The 21,613-nt window shown below is 42.6% G+C and overlaps 3 protein-coding genes across 9 annotated transcripts in view; 1 reads left to right on the forward strand and 2 right to left on the reverse strand.

Annotated features, from left to right (window-relative positions):
• PECAM1 (platelet and endothelial cell adhesion molecule 1) overlaps window positions 1-367 on the reverse strand; it is a 31,617-nt gene extending 31,250 nt beyond the window's left edge. For all 6 annotated transcript variants that reach the window (XM_054516884.1, XM_036394739.1, XM_036394738.1 and 3 more), the window contains exon 1: window positions 86-367. In XM_054516884.1, coding sequence (XP_054372859.1) covers window positions 86-119 — 34 coding nt within the window. In that variant the 5' untranslated portion in view covers window positions 120-367. The remainder of the gene's footprint in view (window positions 1-85) is intronic.
• Window positions 368-8,224: 7,857 nt separating this feature from the next.
• MILR1 (mast cell immunoglobulin like receptor 1) lies at window positions 8,225-14,462 on the forward strand. Its single transcript, XM_036394839.2, has 9 exons — window positions 8,225-8,271; window positions 8,364-8,408; window positions 9,230-9,517; window positions 9,759-10,043; window positions 10,555-10,668; window positions 11,098-11,187; window positions 12,014-12,076; window positions 12,411-12,470; window positions 13,900-14,462. The coding sequence occupies exons 1-8, from the start codon at window positions 8,238-8,240 to the stop codon at window positions 12,461-12,463; spliced, it is 972 nt and encodes a 323-aa protein (XP_036250732.2). The 5' UTR covers window positions 8,225-8,237; the 3' UTR covers window positions 12,464-12,470; window positions 13,900-14,462.
• Window positions 11,010-19,715, reverse strand: POLG2 (DNA polymerase gamma 2, accessory subunit). Of its 2 annotated transcripts, none has more exons than XM_036394784.1 (8): window positions 19,208-19,715; window positions 18,611-18,758; window positions 18,370-18,475; window positions 17,806-17,979; window positions 16,732-16,827; window positions 15,781-15,861; window positions 15,103-15,203; window positions 11,010-14,216 (listed from the first exon to the last, which is right to left on the reverse strand). In XM_036394784.1, the coding sequence occupies exons 1-8, from the start codon at window positions 19,707-19,709 to the stop codon at window positions 14,051-14,053; spliced, it is 1,374 nt and encodes a 457-aa protein (XP_036250677.1). In that variant the 5' UTR covers window positions 19,710-19,715; the 3' UTR covers window positions 11,010-14,050. The 2 variants fall into 2 exon arrangements, with proteins under 2 accessions (XP_036250677.1, XP_036250676.1); XM_036394783.1 differs by having other exon boundaries at window positions 16,687-16,827.
• Window positions 19,716-21,613: the final 1,898 nt, after the last annotated feature.

Below are 21,613 nucleotides of genomic sequence, written 5' to 3' on the forward strand. Positions count from 1 at the left end.
GATGAAAAACTGTAAAAAGCCTCAACCAACCCCAGACAAAGCAGCAACACATCTACGCACCCAGAGATTCAGTTATCAAACTTACACTGCAAGAAAATCACCAGAAGAGCAAGATACATCTCGTTCCTGAAGAGCAGACACTTTAATTCCAAAATAAAACAATGCTCATTATCAGAGGTGATGCCTCCAGGTACCAAAACCAGGTTATGCTTTTTTCCCTTGTTGTTTTATGGAAACAGATAAAAATTTGCCATTAAAATTTGTACGTTTTCCCCGATCTTCAGCAGAAACTGGCTGGATCAAGTAATCGTTCCCATTACTGGAAACTGGAAATGGCAAACAATGAGAATGTAAATGCTGCTCCCAGGCAGATTACTGGTCAGGAAGTGACTGGACTTTTCCTGAGGGCGCTACCAAATATGTTTGCTTTGTTTAATTTCTTAAGGTGTATTAAAAAAACAAGAAGTTCCAATGACATTATCCTGCAGTTCCTGTCAGTATGGGTATTTTTAAGTCATGATTAACCATTTAAGAACAGAAATTACCTTTGCTACTTGACCTCAGCAGATACTTGAGCAAATACTTGCCTTCATCCTAACAGAAGACTCTTTCAGAGAATAGATGTACAGAATTACTCATTTTCTCCCTTTACCTCCACTTCTAGGTCTTCCATTTTTGCTGTGGCAAAGATCACCTTTACTGTAGTTTACACAATAAATTCAAATTATCTCAAAAGGCAGAGGTACTGTTGTGTGAGACCAGAATATTGACAGGTGGATCTTTCATACTACCATCATATATCAAAAACGCCAGATTTTATTTTATGCAGTTAGGACAGCACAAAGGACACACAATCACAAACCCTAAACTCCTCAGGAAAGAATCAGATGGAGTTCCAGTTCTCAGCAGAAATCTGCAGCAGCACTGGCACAATTTGAAACAGAGAATGCTTCCCCATTTCCAGGATTTTCCTCTCAGTATATCAGCCTACTTTTAAGTCACACTTAAGCCATTCCCTCTGGCCCTGGTACTGACTGAAGCCTACAGGATGGATAAAGTGAGTTGAAACCAAGCCCTTCAGAAAGTTTCTCAAGTTGTGTGACCCAGAACTCCCCAAACTGTGATTTAGTTATTCTTGAAAACTGAGGGCTCAGCTCTTAATCTCTTTGTTCTTTTCCTCTGTGGACAGAGCCAATGCTTTCCTTTAATTCCAGCAACATTTTCCAGGCTTGTTATACACTGCATAAAACAATACAAAATTACAAAACACAGAAGTCCATAAATGAGACAGACAGTTCTCATAAGCTTCACTGTTCATATGAAATCCCTTTCTTTCCTCCTGGGGTGAATGAAAGCTCCAGTTTTTCCCCAAACCACTATTTTAAAGCTTTAAGTCTACGTCAATGATGGTATTACCCACATCAGCGTGGAATTTTACAAAAGGAAACAGAAGGAAAACACTCATCCATTTAACAATGTATGGGCTGCAAGAACCTCTGGCTGTTTTACAGAATGGCACAATAGTCACAGCAATTAAGACTGAGCTGGTAACTAGCACCAGTGTTTGTCCTGCTCAGGCCAGGCTGTTTGAAACAACCACCGACAAAAGCCTGGTGGCTTGGCCAGCTGCCAGCCATGGTCCCCAGAGACAGGTAAAGGAAAAGAGTAGGAGGACACGTGGCAGGTGGAGAACAAAGGTAAATCAACTTTTGCCATTGGTAACAAAAAAATAGGAAGGAAGGAGATTTTCCCCTTCCCCCTTTCCCCGTGGAAGAATTCAGGAGGACATAAAAAGCCCAGCAAAACCACAACAGTCTTTCCCACGGGGGGACAAAGGTTCCTCTGAGCCCCAGCAGGGGAAGGAGGGTGAGGGTGGGCCAATATCCTTCAGAAGGGCAGCAGGGCTCAGGTCAAGCCAGGTTCACGTGGAAAGGGCAGCTTTAGGATGAAATAGCTCAGGATTAAGGTTCAATGGTGCCAAAACGGGAGGCTGTTGCCAGATGTCACTCCCAAGTGAAGTCCATTTCACAAGATCCTCCAGGCTGATTAAACTGTCATATTCCTGACAAGCCTCAACGTGTCTTGGAGAGGAAAATCAAGCTGCTCTTGCCCCAAACTCAAGAATTAAATTCTACTGCAGGAATTTAGGCCAAAATGATATAAAACTTGAGAGAAAACCATTTCAAACACACAAGAACATTTTGATACCATCTTCCAGGCTTAAACTGGAAACCACATTGACCTAAATAATGTAAACTTAAAGTACCTGTGCCAGGAACACACATGCATATTTTCCTGACAGCCATTTTAATGCCATCTCTCAAGATACATATTTCTGAATTACACAAGATCAAATTTAGTCTAATTCACACCATATAAAAAACTCTATTCAATCCCTATTATATCTCTGGGAAAAGCAGAATTGACCTCAGAAATGCAACACACCTTCTGAAGCAGCCAGAATAGCCATTATAACCTGACTGAATGCCCTTTGAAACCCATGGGAATCATCACATTTAATCTACTGCCAATGAATTGGACCCTTACACACTAAACCTCATCTGGGAATTCACAATCCCTGTTTCTGCTGGCTGGATCCTCTGCTACTTGCTCTCATGTGACATTTCCTAAGAGCCACCAGCTCTGGCAACTGAACAGAGCTTTGCTGCAATGAGAGCAAAGCCTATTTCCCTAACTAAAGGAAAAATGCTGAATAAGATTTTCAATTTTTTCCCTCTGCAGATGGAATGCTTTTAGGCAGTCCCTTACAACAGGAAAGGCAGCTCAGAGTTCCCAGCACAGCGCAGCTGTTTTGTTTCCATGTGCTCACAGCAGAGAGCAGCCACAGCACCAACCTCCAGCACAGACATCTCACACCTCACACACCAATTCCAGCCAAACTTCTGGGAACCCCCAGACTTGGTCCCCTGGTCTCAAATGCCCACTCCTGAGGGCACTTTCACTTTCTTCAGAAAGTTTTGTGTGTGTCACCTTCCAGTTCTAACTGGCTGGTTTATTAATGAAACATTTTTGGGCTCAGACATCTTGTCACTGCTCATGGAGGCTCCACATAATTTCATGTGTAGGTTCACTGACTTTAAATAGAGATCACTGCTATAGAGGTCTATCTACAAATGTTTAGAATTTTTCTAAATGTTACTTTATAAAGTTTTTTATTTCAGAAATTGATGTATATCTACACCGAAGTCAACACAAGTTCTCCAGTAACTAAATCAAGAACAGATCTGATTTCTAATCCCTCAATTACTGACACATATAATGGTTTAACTGCTTTGATTTCTTAAAGCTGTGACCTGTTTTGCTTACATATCAATTCTGTTTCAGTATACCCACAGATAATAGAACTATAACAACACTGCTGTTTTCACAAGTCTAGAAAATCCCTGGTGAGCTGGGAATGAAACAAATTCTTTCTACACACATTTTCAGGGCATATTGTCTTCTCTTGAAAGTGGGACATTTGCATCAATTATTTTTGTTTTAAAAGCATCTCTTTATACCTCCCTAGAGAAGAATAAAAAATTAATTTTTCTCCACGGATTTGAATACTTACAAGAACATTAAGGAAATTACCATTGCCTTTTTTTTTTTTTTAGAAGTCTGGAAATTCCACAAATTACAATTTACAGAAACTCTGGATTGCCCAGTTTGTCTGGTTATAAATTACATTTCACAATGGCACCATCTGCTGGGAGATGAGCAAGATAGTGAAGCACACTGGGCTTCCCTCACTGCCCCCTTTCACAATTAAACATTGCATGACTGATATCCAACACCTCTTCCAAATGGCAACATAAATTAAACCTGGAAAAGTAACTAAAGGAACCAGAAGGTTGATAATGACAGAATATCACTGAGGTTTTCACCCTGGAACTTTTACTTTCACTACAACAGGAGCTAATTATTACTATTTGGTTTTATGCTTCCTCACTGGTACAGTGCAACACTGGAAAGAGCACTGGAAATCTGTCTTGACTTGTATTTCACAGCACACTTAGAAATTCTTTCAGAAAAATAAGAGCAATTCCTTCTTTCAGAGACATGAAATCAATTGGTGATTACAATGTGGTCATGGTCTGTGGGAACACCTGGAACCTTCTCTGTGCCAGTAGTGTGGGACTGATTCAGCTCCTCAAGGACATTTTTAGCTGCTGTCCACTACTGGATGAGCAAGTTCCTCAGTTCAGAAACACACATCACACCCTGTCACTGTCACACAGTGCCCTTTACTGGCAATGGACCAGGATTTGCTCAACTCCAGCATTTCCAGATGTAGCTGGAAAACAGCCTCAAGCTCTGCAGCAATATCCATCAGAGCATCAGCAGTGACAGAGGAGAGGTCAGTAACTTCAGGCTGCAGAGGGAATTAATCCTGGAAATAATTTTCTTTCTCTTACCATTATTTTAATATTGCTTGATGATTCCACAAGCATTATTCCACATCAGTTTCATGAGTAAAATTCAGTTGGTAGTGACTGAATGAGCTGATCCAAGTTGACAGAAAATCTTTCAGCAGCCTGTGCAAACCAAGAGGCAGAATTGATTTGCTCCTGATCTGCTGCAGGTGCCCACACACAGCCAGCCATTGCTGCTCCTCACATAACTGATGGATGACTGCACAGAGGGGCAGATACTCCTCAGATACACCTCAGAGTACACCAAGAGAGGCTTTAAAAAGGCTGAAAAATAGATATAGTCAGTCCTGGAATACGTGTTGTTTTTAAAATATTTTTTCATTAAATATGTTAAGTATTGTGGGGGAGGGCAGGGGGGGGGGAGGAAGTTTAACTTTTATCAGAGGTTAGGAACCAGAAAAAAGTTAAAATTAACCTGTGAGTAAGCTGAGTGATTAAGCTAACAGAGCACTCTATCTGCACTCTTACAGCAATTCCTGAAAACATTTGTCTGGAATACTTTTCATGCAGTGATGGTTGAATTTTTCCCATGAGAAATGCATTAGTAACCCCAGCTTTTGGTCTTTCATAATTTTTTTTTCCTTCTTTCTTTCTTTCTTTTTCCATTGTTGGGAGATGATTTGGAGGACAGATATCCCATTCAAAAATATTTAATCTCTGGGGGATTTGGGAGCTGCTAGCTTTATTAAGTTGGGTACCCAAAAGTTCCTTTCACCTGCTGACATGTTCTTTGCAATCTGCAGTTAATTGAAAAGCATTCACTATGTCAAAATTCTCTTTCACAACCAGAATAAATTTAAAGCTACCTTAAATATGCATAGAAAAGACATCCTTTCCTCTTCTCTTTTTTCTCCTCCAGAAAAACAATTCTCTCACAATCAAACTTGAAATAAACAGCAGACTTGCCCCCACAGCCTTCTTGAGTAGGAGTAAGAAAATCCAGTATTGGGTAACCTGCCTATAAAAGTAAAACCTTTTTGCAGACAAAACAGAAGCCTTGATTTAATCCATCACCAGACATAACTGTCAGTCCCTGTGCTTTCTGGCAAACCTTCTGCAGACATCCACTGCAGCAGATGCTCCTCCAGACTGCAGGACCTCTTGGGATGAGAAACTGGGACTGGGAATAACTATTTATAATAATTCTTAGAACTCTGCTGAAACACACAAATTTCCTTGGAAGCCTGTGACAGAACAGACAAAGTTCTTACTACAGAACACTATCCCAAGTTAAAGAACTGACCTTGGGAATGAGAGCTCAGATTGGTTTATTCCCTTCCACCTGCTCTCTTGAGGCACAATATTGTCAACAGCACCAAGTGATACATATTTCCCTTTCTGATGCTTTAACTTACTTGTTTTGTGACACATATTTCCCTTTCTGATGTTTTAACTTACTTGTTTTGGCTGGATGACTTCTGTTCTGCAATGTTCTGCTCATTATTTGTCAAGTTTATTCAGTTCTCCTTACATGTACAACCACATTAATTCCAGGCAGGAAATTTGAAAATCTAATAAAAAGGGAATTCCAAGCTCACACAGTTCCTTTCTGCTGCTATAAAACTCTGTACACATGCTGAAAAAACCAACATCCTCTTAGTCCAAAGGCAATAGCCAGCTCCTGCCTGAAAAACAATCCAGATGGAAGCAAACTTCTCATTTCCAAACAGAAACCAGGGCTTTGGACCAGCACTTGTCTCCCCTGGACACTCAGGCTGAGCATCCTGAGGGAGCCTGCACACCATGAAAGCTGATTCTGGTGACACCTAAACTTTTGTTTTTTAGAAGGTAGGGCTAAATTCACAGTTCCTTTACCCACAGCTTCTTAAAAAAAGCATTGGGTTGCAGGTGAGCTCCAGCAGCCAGGGCTCCTGAGGGCTGTTTGTGAAGGTTTCTGACAAGAGCAGGCTCCCACAACAGCAAAATGCACAAACATCCCCATCCTCCCTCCGACAGCTGCACTTTCACACGTGCTTCCTGACAGCTGGGAAAAGATGTTCCGTTCTTGGGGTTTGCTGACAGTGTTTCCACATCAGAAACATTTCTGAGAGGAGGGTGGAGACTGTCTTAAAAGAGATTTTAAAAGAAAACAAATCCAAACAAGTAAACCTCCACCAAAATTTAAAAAACAAGGAGGAAGGAAGTGCACACAACGTTCTGTGAGGAAATTTTGCAATGCTGCAACAGCCAAGGATGGGGCAGGGATCCTCTATGACCCAGGGAAGGGCTGCAGGGCTCGTTTTGTTGCCTTCAGAAAGTGGAAAGAAAGAAATAAGAAATAAGACAAGGATTGCTATTAAGTCATTTTCTGTGTAAGCAATTGTACAACAGGGCCTGGAGTCCTGCAGAAGGCATTGCCCATGCATAGCTGACATTTACTTCACCCAGAATAAAAAACATCTCCTTGCCAAGCCTGTCATTATGTAGCTTTGTATTACTGATTACTTCATCAAATTAGTCATCAGGTTTGTTTATGCAGTAGTGTTGAACTCAAATTCTTTATGAGATTTGTACCTTCTAGTACAAGATTTCACTTCCTTATAGCTTAATATTTGAAGCTCAACTGAAATATTTTCTTAACAAGCTGGCTAGCTATAAATACTTATTAATATCTTAAAACTTCTACAGATTTTAGACTTTTTTAGACTGTTTTTAAAAAATTATATTGCTGCTAAAAACACACCCAGTGCCACGAACATCCTTAGTCTCAGCTGTATTATCACTTGCCCTATCTCTAGCAAATATGTGTCTCTTTGATATGGATCAGTGATCTCATTAATTCCTTTCCCAGAACAGTGCTGGAAAAACTACCCAAAAGGAGAAAGGTGGGGGTTGGTCTTTCCTCCCAAGCAGCAAGTGATAGGACAGGAGGAATCACCCTCAAGTTGCACTGGAGGAGGTTTAGATTGGATATTAGGAAAAAATTCTTCATGGAAAAGGTTAGACATTGGCACAGGCTGCCCTGGGAAGTGGTGGAGTCACCTGGAGGGATTTAAAGACATGGAGATGTCTTTAAATGGGGACAGGGTTTAGTGTTGCCCTGGCAGTGCTGGGGGAATGGCTGAACTTGATGCTCTTAGAGGCCCTTTCCACCCTCAGTGAGTCCCTGGATCTGAACTGCAGGGCAGGGGGGCTCTACCACACAGCTCAGGGGAGAAACTGCTGCTCACCTCAGCCAGGGCTCAGGACAGCTGGGCACATCTGCCTGTCCCAAACTGCTGCTCACATCAGCCAGGGCTCAGGACAGCAGGACACAACATCTGCCTGTGTCCCAAACTGCTGCTCACCTCAGCCAGGGCTCAGGACAGCTGGACACAACATCTGCCTGTCCCAAACTGCTGCTCAACATCTGCCTGTGTCCCAAACTGCTGCACAACATCTGCCTGTCCCAAACTGCTGCTCAACATCTGCCTGTCCCAAACTGCTGCACAACATCTGCCTGTCCCAAACTGCTGCTCACATCAGCCAGGGCTCAGGACAGCTGGGCACAACATCCTCCTGTGTCCCAAACTGCTGCTCACCTCAGCCAGGGCTCAGGACAGCAGGACACAACATCCTCCTGTGTCCCAAACTGCTGCTCCCCACCCCACTGCTCCTCTCTCTGCCCACTCCTCTGCCTGCCATAGGCTAAATGTACGTGAAATACGACAAAATTCTCCACAGAAACATGAGTAAAGATCAGCAGTGATCAGCACAGTTTCCGTATTTAGAACTTCCTCAAGCCCTAGGGCCACTCCTCCATCTCCTTCAGAAGATCTCCGTCATGTAACTGCACCAGCTCTCTTGCCCAGTATCCAGAAAATGTTTTTTCTGACAATTCTGCTGGTTTCCTACCGTAAGCTAAGGACATGTTTCTTTCATATTACAGATCTTTCTCAAGCAGAACCATTGTTTCTCGTCTGAAAGCTTTTCTTCTTCTTCTCTTAGCTCAAATGTCTCAACAGATACAGAAAATTACCGCAAGTGGCAAAGGTAGGTTCTCTTGTTGATTTTGAGGTATGTGCTGAGATTGACTGTTAGCCAAAAAAATGGGGGAGGAATTTAAAAATGTCAAAAAATTTCATGCCAAATTAAATCTTTTGCCTCTCTGTGCAGTGAATCAGTTTAAAAGTTTCTATACAAAGTTAACCATCTCTCTGCTGACCTGTATGTAAAGTCAAAATTGCTTTAACTTGTTAAAACATTTTTTCCTTCATGGAAATGTTGTAATTTATTTTAGTCATGACTAGTTCAGTACCATTTTCTATGGAAAGACAGGTTTTGATTGCAAATTCATTTGTATAAGATCATGAAAAGAAACAAATTTGAGAGACCATCAAGGTCCTTACTGCCACTATTCACGTGCTCAATCTACTTCCACAAGGTTAGTTCTGTCTGTTAATAAACAGCAACAAATAAAATACTGCTTTTGCTTTCAGGTTCACATACTACCTCTCAACTAATTTATAAGGTGACTTTCTTCTACAATTAATGCTCGACAATATTTGATTTAATCTTTTATAATTCTGTTATTTTAATTGCTGCTGTAGTTCAAAAGTATTGATTCATCTGAACACATCTGTGGGCTTTGCGTGGCTGTGCCTCCTTTGCATGAACACAGGCATTGCTCACGTGTGAAGCTGCATTCTGATTTTGAAAAGTTATTGAGTTGCCTACTATCAGAAGTGGAAAAGTATAATGGGCCATTTCAACACAAATAAGCATAGCTTGGTTGTCAACATATTTTGGGACAAATCTGGGGCTTTCTTGGGTCATAGGTGCAGTCAACTCACTCAGAAGTTTTTTCTTTCCAGAGATGGTGTCCAATCCCAAGCTGGTACTGGTTCAGGGGACTTTGAATGTGGTGATGAAGCAGAATGTGACCCTCTCCTGCCTCTCTGAGCCTGGATCTCCACCTGTCAGATACATACTGTTCAAGCACAACCAGCAGGTATCTGCTTTAAACAGGTCAGACTTGAGCCCTGCACTGTTCACCCTGACCATCAGCTCTGCCAGGGATGTGGGGGAATACAAGTGCAAAGCTGAGCATAACAACTCCAGTGGTGGAAAATACAGCAACAGCCTCAACTTCACCCTCTTAGGTACGTCTTGCTGTACCCCCTCCCAGCCCTGGCTATTGCAGGGGCACACAGCCATTTCTTTTCTTGACTGAGGAGCTGAACTTTGCTGCTGTTCTTACCTCAGGACTGGCAGGGCTCTCCCACCTGGCTCACGACCCCTCCATCCTCCATGCCCAGCTCTTTTGCAGTGCTGTCAATCCAAGTCTTGCCTGGAGCCTGTCCTGTACTCTGTGATTCAGACTTTTCAGTTTTCTTTCTACAGAGCCAATCTCCAAGCCAGTGCTGAGCTCACCCACCTCTCAGGCAAAGAAAGGCCAGAACGTGACCCTGTCCTGTTTCTCGGAGAACGGATCCCTTCCCATCACTTATCTATTCTTCAAAGGAACACAAAACATTTCTCCCCAAAAGACAATGCAGAAGAGGAAAGCAGCTGTGATTTTTCTATTTATCAATTCCCTTAGTGACTTTGGAACCTATAAATGCAGAGCTAATAACAGTTTTCCCAATATTACAAAATACAGCAACGCTTTCAACTTTACATTAGCAGGTATGAATGAGAAGAGGTTACTACTGCTGACAAACTGGGATCACACAAAATTCACAATGTTGTAACTATTAACTATTACTATTAACTGTTTAGCCAGATATTTTGATCCTGCAATGTGATGTTCAAAATATAATTTTTTAAATTTAAAAAATTGAGGTTTTAAAATTAATACAAAACCATAGAACTCCATGCATCGTAGATAGAAGTTTGAAGGGACAATGGGGGATGTCTGTAAAAGACTCACTTTTACAAGAAACCCCTGGTCCACCTTGGAGAGAGTCTGGTTTCACTTTTCTCTCTGCTCCCATAAAAGAGCTTAACAGGCACCAGCAGGCTGCCTTCCTTCTGCTGGGGCACAGAGCCCCTGGGACTCTCATGAACAGTTACAGTAACCCCAGTTAATCTAAAAGCTGAAAGAAATTTTAAGTCTTGATTTCAATTTACAGAAAATACTTAAAATATGAAACAACACTTCATTGCATAAACACCTTTTTTTTCTTCTTTTTGGCAGAAGAGAGAAGCCATTCTCAGCCCCTGATAATTTCTCTTGGGCTGATCCTGCTACTACTTATAATAGGATTGGCTCTGGCAATTCCATTTTTCCTAATTCCTTTGTATAAAGCAAGTAAGTTATTTGAATGTCTGTTTCTTTTTCCAAAGGTCATTTATGTTGTCAATGTATTTTAGCGTGTAAAGATCACATTTTCAGTAGAGTAGCTCCTGGTATTTTATCATGTTGTTGAATCTCCTCTGAAACAGCACCAGCAGCTTAACAAGACTTTGACAAGGCCAAATCTCTGAGCTCGGTTTTAGATGAAAGATCTGGGGTGGGGGAGGCAAAGCAACAGCTAATGTAATACACAAAAACACTGGAGGGAATTTGACCTCACTGGAAAGGGAAATTATTAAAATGCCTTTGGTTAAAGAGTAATTTTGATTGTGAAAATATTACCTGAGATCTCCAGATATTAAAAAATACATTGAAACTGTTTATTTCTAAGAAATATATATAAATACACACACACAACACACGTTTTTCTTTTACAATTTGCAGAAAAATTTAAGTCCACCAGGTCCCAAATTGGCCTTACTTCAAGAGTGAATGCAGAGGAGTGTGAAAATGAAGTCATATACTCAGAGATTGGTAAGTTCCTGTCACCCCTGCAGTCAGTCACCCCTTCCCCCTTCAGGTACTGGAAGGGGACATCTCCTGACCCTCCTGGCAGAGGCATTATCTGAAATCCCTCAGACTCCATATCTGGCATCATCTGACAGCCATGCAGCCAAAACTGCAGCTGGTTAAATGAACTGAGGTTTTAATAAAAAAGGGTGTAATGGCCATTTACTAACAGACAATAGTGAGCTATATGAAGCTGTAGCAAAATCAAACTTGCACAGCTTCTGCATTCTGTTCAAGTGTTCAGTACTTTAGTTATTCAATCCTTCTTAAGTTTGGCAAGATTCAAAATAAAATCAAACTGAAATTATGAAGTGATAACAAAGCAACTGACTTATGCTAAGGCATTTTAGAACTTGAATTGTAGAAAACACACAATAATGAAGACATTACCTGACAGCCACAATGCTCTGAACTTGTACATTTCTACAGAATGTGAATGCCTCTTTCCAAGGGGAATAAGAATCCCCCCAAACAAACCAATAGCAAAGGCATTGTTTCCAATTTCTAAATATCCAAATGGAGTAACTGCCTCCAAACAAACCTGCCTTCCTGATCATGCAGTAGGTAGAGCTCTCACTGCCCTGCTGGGTCAGCTCAGTGCTGTGCTGCTGCTTGTGCCAGGTCTCAGCCTGCAAGGACAGTGAGAAGAGCTCTGATAAGGCCCATGGATACCCCATGATTTATAATCAGTATGGAATCTCACTGCTTTGTTTCAAAATTACAGAAAAAAAAATGTCTGATTCAAGTTGTTTGTAACTGAGTTAATTGCTGTTCATCATCTTTAAACCAGAGCCTGTTAGACCAGAAGAAGAATACATCAACTTCTCCGTTATTAGAAGAGAAGAGGAAAAAGGTGAAAACCCCAAGCTATAATATTGGAATATCTGATGCACACAAATATGTTTTGAGGGGACTTTGCTGGGTGGAGGCAGGGCTTAAATACTTGCAATTGCTTATGAAATTGCTTAGTTACTATGGAAAAACTAAAATAGCTTTAAAATTGTTTTGAGGAGGGGTGGGGAAGAAGAAGGAAAAACGCCAACAAACCATCCTATGGCAAATTCAACAGCCTCACTAGGAAACCACACAGATGTCATTAGTAACCACATTGCTGATGTAATGGTAATTCTTCTTCTGTATATCTGTACCAAGAAAGCAGCTATGAATTATGCTATTCTGGCTTTTAGCAGGGAAGAGGGCACGTGCTACAGTCTATTCAAAGGTCCTCATCAGAGACTGAGTACAAGGTATGATTATAATTTTTTTCTGATTAACTTAATCACATACTTTTAAATTTTTCAGCCCTCAAATGTGCTAAGTTCCAGCAAGCTACATACAAAGAGATGATATTTAGATACCAATTTCCTGGCCTAATCAGTTTGTAGACAGACAGTGTAGCTCACTTTTGAGGCAAAATCTCTGAGCCATAATATCTATGGACTTATGAGAAAAAGTAAACAGAGAAAACTTAGAATTACATGCAAAGCTTTCACACAGATTTAAGTTCCTGACCATAAAGTAGAAACTGGATTGTTTGCAGACATAAGATAACCAAAAGGCTTTTGTCTAATGTACCAAAAAAAGAAAAACCATCCCTCAGGCATGAGAGTATCTGTATTTGGCCTCTGTGTACCTGCAAGGATGGCAACTTCTCAGTTCAGCTGTACCTCAGCTCTCAGAGAGGGATAGGTTGCTAAAACTAATTTTGGGATAGCGAATTTAAAAATAAATTCTGTATCCTGCTACCAGCTGTTTCTAAGATGTTGCTGGGTGGCTTTAATACCATTCCATGGCCAACTTATTTAGAATTCCGTAAGTTCAGCAAGTCACATTATGCTAACATTGATTATGTCTAGCCTAAATACTCTATACTGCAATCATTACTGCTGTTAAAAATAACTCATTTATAGTTAAGTGAGCACCATGTTAGTAGAAGAAGATTTTAAGGCAAATTCTTGTGTTTCATGACACTGATGACTATCAGAGGCCATGGGCCTTGCTGCACTTTATACAGGGACTGAACAAGCTGTACAGGCACTGGAAACCTAGAAAAGATCAGAAACACACAGTTCTGTATCTCTGCAAACTTTTGTATCTGATTTTAACCACTTTGCTTAGGTACAGGAAAAATGCAATCACACTTTAGTCTTTTTCTACCATTTTGTACACACAGATATTTTGTCCACAGAAAATACTGGTTAAAAAATATTTATATCTGTTACTCTGTTACTCTTGGTAATATATTTCTGATTTTTTTTATGTTTATCAAGTGCAAGATGAAGTAGCTTACATGTTTAAGAACTGATGCCATGTGACACATTCCTACAAACAGTACAAAGATACCTGTTAATAATAAATCTGTTACTGCCATTCCATCAAACATCAGTGGTGGTCCATGTAGCACTGGGAGACTTTGCTGACACCCAACATAAAAATTATAAATGAACATAAATGCAGAGAGAAGATACTGATGTTATTAAAATATTTAAGATTTGGAAGTCTTTAATATAAAATACCATTTTCCAGCAAAGATCACAATTGTGTCAGCAATACAGAGGAAAGCTGAATTTTTAATTTAGGATGGAGCAAGGTCATGATATTAAAACCAAAGATATGAACAAGAATATGGTTAGCCTTGCTAATAAGGGCCAAGTTTTTCTCTTCCCTTTTTCCAAGGCAACCTGGAAGACCCAGATGTGACAGAAAACAGATGCACCACCAAGTCTTAGCAGAACTGTTTGCAGAGAATCCACTGAGTCCACGCCAATGCTGAAACCAGTTCAGGCAAAGATGTCTAAGAAAATCCTTTTATTCAACAAGCTTAAGTTTACACATTTTTGGCTGATGCAACATACTTAGTTAGAAAGTCCTTCAGCCTGGAAATGTGCATCATTTCCTTCATGGTGGTGTCTCTGCTTCTCAGCTGGACCACTCCATTCTCTAGAGTGCCATCACTTATCAAGACCATGAAGGGAATACTCATCTCATCGTACCTGCAGAGAGAAGAACTCACCTGTTACTGCTTTTGGTGCATGGAAAGAATCAGATAACTTACATACAAATGACCATAAACTGTACATGTTTAGTTTTGCTGTATTGCACTAAGTCTGGTGTGACACCACCAGTTTTCTCATTGCCATTCCTTGCTTTCCTGATTACATGTCTTCAAATTACTTAGCTACTTTATTATATAAAAAGAATCTTATTTAGTAACCTATTAAAAGAGTATTTTTCTACAAGCAGAATTTAGTTTTGTTTTACTGCACATGAAAAAGAGGTTGCATTTCTTTTCTCTCAGAAAAAACCACTCATCACTATGCTCAAGATGCTTTGACATGAGGAGCCACATGCCCCACGTCTGCTCCTGGTTAACAAATCATAACAAAGCCCCCAAATGGAATAGCTGTTTTATGTCCACAAACAGTTAATCCCATCACTTATAGCAGTGGTTCCAGACTTGGAAGAACTGTCAAGTTCAAGACTAGACAGAGTGGGTTGTTTGAAAGAGTGCTTAAGAATGAAACACAGAACCAGACCAGATGCAAAAATGGGGGTGAGGGTGGGAAACAGTTCTGCAAGCTTACAATTCATCTGAAGAAATTTGCTTTCTACATGAGAGTTTTTAAAAGGCATTTCACAGTTCCAAGGAAATAACAGTAACATGTGAAAGGTTTCTACTTCAATTAATTTTAAAAATTAGCTGATATATGTTTTTCATAATAAAACTACTTGAATCCAAGTCTGTAGTTTGGGATCCACACCTTCAGTCAGTAACTGCACTCAATGACTTCCTACTGAATAAAGGAATATTTACAGCAGTCCACAGAAAGTTATCTTTGACCTTCATAGTTTAATTTACAAAAGACTGTTTGTCCTTACTTTGTATAAAGATGTTCCAGAGACACGTGCACAGTTTCCAGATAACCCGGCCATACAGAAATTCCATTTTCTGTCAGTTCATTGAACAATCCTTGACAAACCTGTGTTCATTTAAAAACAAAAGGTAAAAGACAGACTTTGAGGGCTGAGACTCTATACAAAGAAGCCATTAAAACTCTTAACAAGTGTGGTATTAACATTCCTAGCTGGTGTTTATTTGCTGGCTGAAATAATCTCAAATCAGAAAGCAGCCTGGCAGTTCTGTCTCCACTTCTGTTTAAAAACATGCCAGTGGAAGTTTCCTCCCTTCCACAAGGACTTCATGACTGACTTAAACGAAAACTTTTTAAAAATCCTTCTGAACGTGCAACTCATGTATTAAGATAATTCTGAAAGATTAGGCTGAGAGGGATGGTGTTACTCATTTTCCTTAATTTTGCATCAAGCATCAGCTGTATTGTACCAAAGACAATTTGTCCACACAAGGAACTGCTGCAGTGAATTCCTTTGGCTGTGACCCACAAGCTGCAGAGCAGGAGCACCATGAACTCTGCACAAACAGCAGTGTCCAGGAGTCAAAGCATCAGCACGATTTTCCTCAACATAAACAGTGTCTGACTTGTAACACATGACATGGACAGTCAATGCTCAAAATTAAAATACTCTCTTACCACATACCTGCCTCAGCTCTGTTGTTGGACCTTTTCCTACATCCAAGGCCACTTTAAGGGGTGCTAAGCAAGGATGAAGCTTAAGTACCTAATAAATTTTAAAAAAAATCAACAGATTACTAAATGTATTTATCATGCAATTCTAAACAGAAGTAGGAAATAGCAAATTTTTAAAAATTAAATTAAGGTTCTAAGCATACAAAAAATTTCTTACAACACAACATCTTGAATTAGAAGCAAGTGTAGTTTATGCAACAAGCACACAGCCCAGCTACATTCACATGGCAGAAATTACTCTATTTTGGCTGATCTCCAGAAAAGAGATTAAGACTTGGTAGCAGAGTTCCATCATCTTGAATGGAGCCAGAGTGATGAGAGCCAGCCCAGCAGGCAGCTCCCATCCAGTCTACTGCTGTTCTTAAAGCCCAAACACCTGCCTGGGTAACAGCACTGACAGCCTGCACCCCAACTCCAGGAAACAGGGGAAAAGTGGGGAGAATGATGGTCCTTGGGGAGATGCCCCATTGCCACCTGGGACCCACTTTCTCTGCTCTGCTCAGCCACTTTCAAATGCTGCCGAAAAATACAAAGTGCTCTTTCCCACAATCTGCAGCTACATTCCAATTTCTCTTAACCCCATCACTTGCATGGCAGGATCCTACCTATTGATCAGAGAGAAGGGTAAATCAGGAAAAGGGGACCTCAGAATGAGAAAAATGGCTTATGTGGGTGACAGGGACCACAGGGGCTGTGCCATGGGGCCAGCCTGGTGCTGCCAGTGAGAAGGTTGAGTCTGCACCTATTGGGAAGGATCAGGATGGCCACATGGAAAAGGAAACATTGCCATGCTTGAATTTACCACATTGTCTAGGGGGGTTGTACTTATTTTCTGACATTTTCTACATGAAGTTACCTTTCTCTGAGAATTTTTCTTTGCTGTTAATGGATTCTCAACTACCTGTAGAGAATCAAAGAGATAAGCTAACACTCCTCGGTCCAGATTCCCATTCACAGACAGAACATGAGGGATGACATTCTTCCTTCCATCTCGGCCCTGAAGAGAAAAAACCCACGTAGGAACACATCAAACATTGTCCCCAAATGCTTTTTGTTTGCTTTAAATGTATAATGAGACACTGAGCTCAAGCACTCTTATTTCACTTCAAATACAGACATTTATTTAAAACATTACCAGCAATTTTAGCAGTGTATCAGTAACCAGGTAAGGCTGTAACAGTGGGGAAAGCAGGTCAGGGCAGGATGGGATTCATTTCTTGCTCTGCCACTTTGATCATAAATTTAAATCTATGGCAAATACATTTGAAACTCTGCATATTCTTCTGGAGGTTTGCAGATTACTTCCAAGTGACCATGAGTCCCCACATTCTGAGAAATCCCTATGTAACCCAGTTTTGTAGAAATAAACTGCAAAAGCAGGAAAGACAGGACTATCATGAGAAGAAGGTTGCAATTTTCTAGTAAAATACAAAGTTACTCTGGTTTTATCTGTTTAGCCTAACTCCAAATTTAGTTTCCCATTTATTAAGTTTGTTCCCTCTTCAACATATTCAGTGGAGAGGTTTCCCTCTGGTCCATTCCTCCCTTTTCTATAAAGCTATTTTTATAACCCATTAAGTTATAAAAACTTCTACATACATGAAAGTGAACAAGCTACAGCAAGAAATAAAACCCCTCACATTTACAGGCTGTTTTTGATGCAAACTGAACAGTGCAAAACACAGTCTGAGTTTTTGTTTCCATTTACTCACAGATACAGGTAAAAGCTATGCCTCTGACAACAGCTGTCTTGTCAATAGGGCTCATTTCTAATTTTGAAGAATTCCTTGCAAAAAAATAAAAGTATCAAACACTACTTTGTCAGCTTTGAAAATGATGGTTTGATTGCAGAGTGTCAACTGTACTGTTCTTGCAGCAAATGAATAAAAGGCCAACCACATGCTAAGTAAAGAAACCATTTCCCTCACACATTACCATCTTTATCAGGAAAAATGTTTAATACAGTAAAGCTTACAAGTAATTTAGATCTCTCTCCTGGATACAGCTGTAACAGTTCAGTATCACCAAGGTTCTTCAGCGTTTCTATTGTTTCTGTCCCCCAGGGAAAGCTATAATGTAACTTAAATCCTCTTCTGCCTTCTTCATCCTGAAAGTCACTGCTGCTGAAGTTAGACGGGCCTACAGCAAACTGAAAATAAGGAATAAGAGGTGATCACTACTGCAAATCCCATAGTAACTACAAAAAACAAGTCTGCAATGCAAACTGCAGTCTGGGTTGTTTTAGTACCATTTTCTGATTTTCAGCCAAAGGTTTTTATAAGTTAAAGCCCAAATCTCTTGGTTGTTTTATGGCATTTTCATCTCACATCACTGACAAACACAAAACATTTGCCTTTCTGTAAGTCACGTTATAAACTAGTTATCAGGTTTGTCATCAACTTCAGTAGCTTCTCAATTTCCACGAGAAATGCACCTAGAACAGGTCAGCAATGTAAGGCCCTAAAACCAACCAGGGTGACTATTCCCCCCAAGGCATAAAGGAGCAGGCCAAGATTCCCCATGGATATGCTGCTGTTACCTTTCTCCACCACTGGAGCCTCTGGCGTAGCCAGTAATCGAGCCACTGTCCTGCAGTTCTGGGAGAACTAAACCAGGCAAGCAGAGACGTGGTCCTCTCGCCTATTCTTTAAACAACAGCAAGGGCAGCAAGTTAACACCTTGGGAAATAACAAGGGAAAAGCAAGAAACAGCATTCAAAAATAATCCAAAAGTGAAACAGTTGGTTTAGGTATAAGGGATTAACTGCTCTATTACTCTACCTTGTAAGGTTTTTGTTGTGTTGTTCATTTCCTGAAACAGAATGTTCACTTTCTGGAACAGAATGAAAGCACACTCCAATCTGAGCAAGGCCACAGGGCAGTCTTTTGTTCACCAGCTCTAAGCAGCTGACATATTGTGCCAGAACACCTACAAAAGACAAAGCCCTGTTTTTAGTGGCCACGGGAAAGTTTCTGGTGTTTTAACTCTACCAAGAACAAATTAAGCACATATTATACACGTGTTGTTTGTACATGCAGTCCCACTATCTTTACTAGCATTGATGCCTTGCAGACATGGGCTCAGTAGGCTGGTTCCTCTGGGCACGTTGATTTTAATGTGCTTTTCCCCGAATTACAAGTAATTTAGATCTCTCTCCTGGATACAGCTGTAACAGTTCAGTATCACCAAGGTTCTTCAGCGTTTCTGGAGCTTAGCTGCTGCCCACCTGTACTGGTAAGATCCTTGAAAAGCACGCACAGAAGGAACATTCCAACTGCACCAAGGCAGCTGGGAAAACCCCTTAAATAAAGCTGCTTCGCTCCCAGCAGGAAACTCGTGCGCAGGGTGGAGGCTGAGCGGAGCCGCCCGGGACCTACCGGGCAGGAGGCTCTCCCGCAGCAGCCCCGTGGCCCCCAGGACTTCATCCAGGGCCGGGCCGCCAGGGCTCTGCCCATAGCCCTGGAGGGCTTCGCGCAGCGTCTCTGGGTGCAGCAGCCGCAGCCCCTGCGCGTCCCGCAGAGCGCCGGGCGGGCCGTGGAGCGGGGCATCCACGGGGAACACCTGCTCCCGCACGGGCAGCGCCGAGTCCCACCACTGCGCCGCCAGGTTAGCGCGCAGCGCCGCGCCCAGCGGCCCGAAGCCGGGGTGGCGGCCGCTCAGGTAGGCGCTCCAGGGCAGCGGCCCCGCGCCGCCCCGTAGGAAGAGCCGCCGCCAGCACACCTCCAGCAGCTCCGCCCCGCCCGCCGCCTCGGAAGCACTGCTGCCCTGCGAGTACGGCCGCGCCGAGCACCCAGCCGGCACCGGGACTCGCCGCCGCCTCGGCTGTCCCATGGCGGCGCGGCCGCACCAGCGGCAGCCTTGGCGAGACCCCAGCGCCATCTTGCCGCTCCCTCACGGCGGGGCTGGAAGGGGAGGGGGGGAAGTGGGTGTGGGTGTGGGGGGGGGGGGGTCGGGGCAGCCATTGCGCACGCGCAGCGCCCCGCGCGGGAAGGGGGGGGGTCAACATGGCGGCCGCGCATGCGCAGTGGAACAATCGCGGGCCGAAGGTCAGGGACCGTCCGAGTGTCCCCTGATTGAATCTTCTCACGCTTTGTAACCGTGATGATGCCGTCTTAGATAACTTCTGCTAGAGGAATTGACGTCTTGGAACTGAATTTTCTTGTCTTTTGTAAACATAACTAATGTGGTTAAGTAACTTCTACAATAGAAGTTGCTTAATAAAAGAACTCGTTTCAAGCATTGGGTAAGATCACATCACACAAACAAACATACACTGGGTAGGCGGAGAATGTGCTTTAGATAGGTGGGTTCGTGTACATTTTCTTGTAAAAAATATGTAGCTTTTTACCCCTTGGTAAAAAGTTGATAGGTGTAATGAACCTTGAGCCCCGCGCAGAATAAACAATGTCTCTTTTATAAACCAAACTGGCCTTAAGAGCTCCCAACATCGGCAACAAGGCCGCACGTGCCGGGGTCACGTCTGGCCTGCGCCTGTGGGACAGGGACGACCAGAGCTCGCCAGCACGGCGGACTGGGAGGGGGACAATGGGACAGACCCGGCCCTCGCTGTCAGCCGAACACACCGCAGCTGCACGGGCACGTTCCTGGGAAAAGCCCGTCTGGAGCCGCCGCGGGGCAGCGGCACGTCCGGGGCACATCAAGGCAGCAGCCAGAGCTCGGGCGGAGGCGGCACCGCGGGGCCGCTGCCAAGCGCGCGGGCGAGGCCCCGGCTCCCCGCGGCCGCTGGGCTCGGCGCCGGCAGCGCAGTGGAAATTTCCATCGCGGCTGCAGCTCGAGCTGGCGGCGGGGCCGGGAGGGAGGCGGGGCTGCGGCGGGAGCCATTCCGCGGGCCGCGGCACGAAGGGCTCGGGCTGGGATAAGCCCCGCGCCGGGGCGGGCGGCGCAGCCCCCTCCCCCGGGCCCGGCGCTGACAGCCGCCTTAGTAGGGCACTGGGTCAGCGGCAGGAGCTGCTACTGCCGCCTCAACAAGAACTGCAGGCAAGTTTAGGTCGGAGGCAGATTTCCATGAGTTCAGTTCTGCCAGAGTAGCACCGGCAGTAATGTCACAGCTGCTTAGAGCTCGTTTCTTTTCATTCTTTTATATGTGCAAATGTTACACCCTCAGGGAACACTGCCCCACGCAAAGGGTCGTTTGGAAAGAGTTATAAAATACACGGAAGAAACCTCTTTCTGCGTTTGATTTTATACCACTGTTAAAGACTCTCATATCTCAATTTTAACGCACAAGCTATAAATGTGACTTTAATACTAAAAAAACCCCAACTTTATAAAACCAGCTTTTCAATGCATTTTGTTTCAGGCCACTGACATGGAAACTTAGGCATTAAGTCATACTTCAGTGATAAATAACTTACTCTTGTTTTTCACCCCTGGTGACACTGAGCAGTGTTCCAAAACAAATAAATGAGAAAAAAAACCCCACCCCTACTCCCCCCAAAAACCCCAAACCAAAACACATTGCCACCTGCAGTTTTAGACTGCAGTGGGGTAGTTCCAAGCCTCCAGCTGGAGTTCTCAAAGCAGGAGTGAAGGATCACAAAATATTGTCAAGTGACAGAACTTCACAGAAAAGGAGGAAATTTAAGAGGCAGATTAGGCTGCGTTAGAGAACATCACAAGCTGAGCCTCAGAGGGAAACAAGGACAAGTAATCAAGGACTGAGCAGACTAAGCAAAAAGATGTAAGTGCAAAACAACGTTAACTCAGGTTCAAAATAACATAATCTTGTGGATTCAACCTTAAACACATTAAGTGTTGTTAAA

Source organism: Molothrus ater, chromosome 19 (assembly GCF_012460135.2).
Source record: "Molothrus ater isolate BHLD 08-10-18 breed brown headed cowbird chromosome 19, BPBGC_Mater_1.1, whole genome shotgun sequence".
NCBI classification, from domain to species: domain Eukaryota; kingdom Metazoa; phylum Chordata; class Aves; order Passeriformes; family Icteridae; genus Molothrus; species Molothrus ater.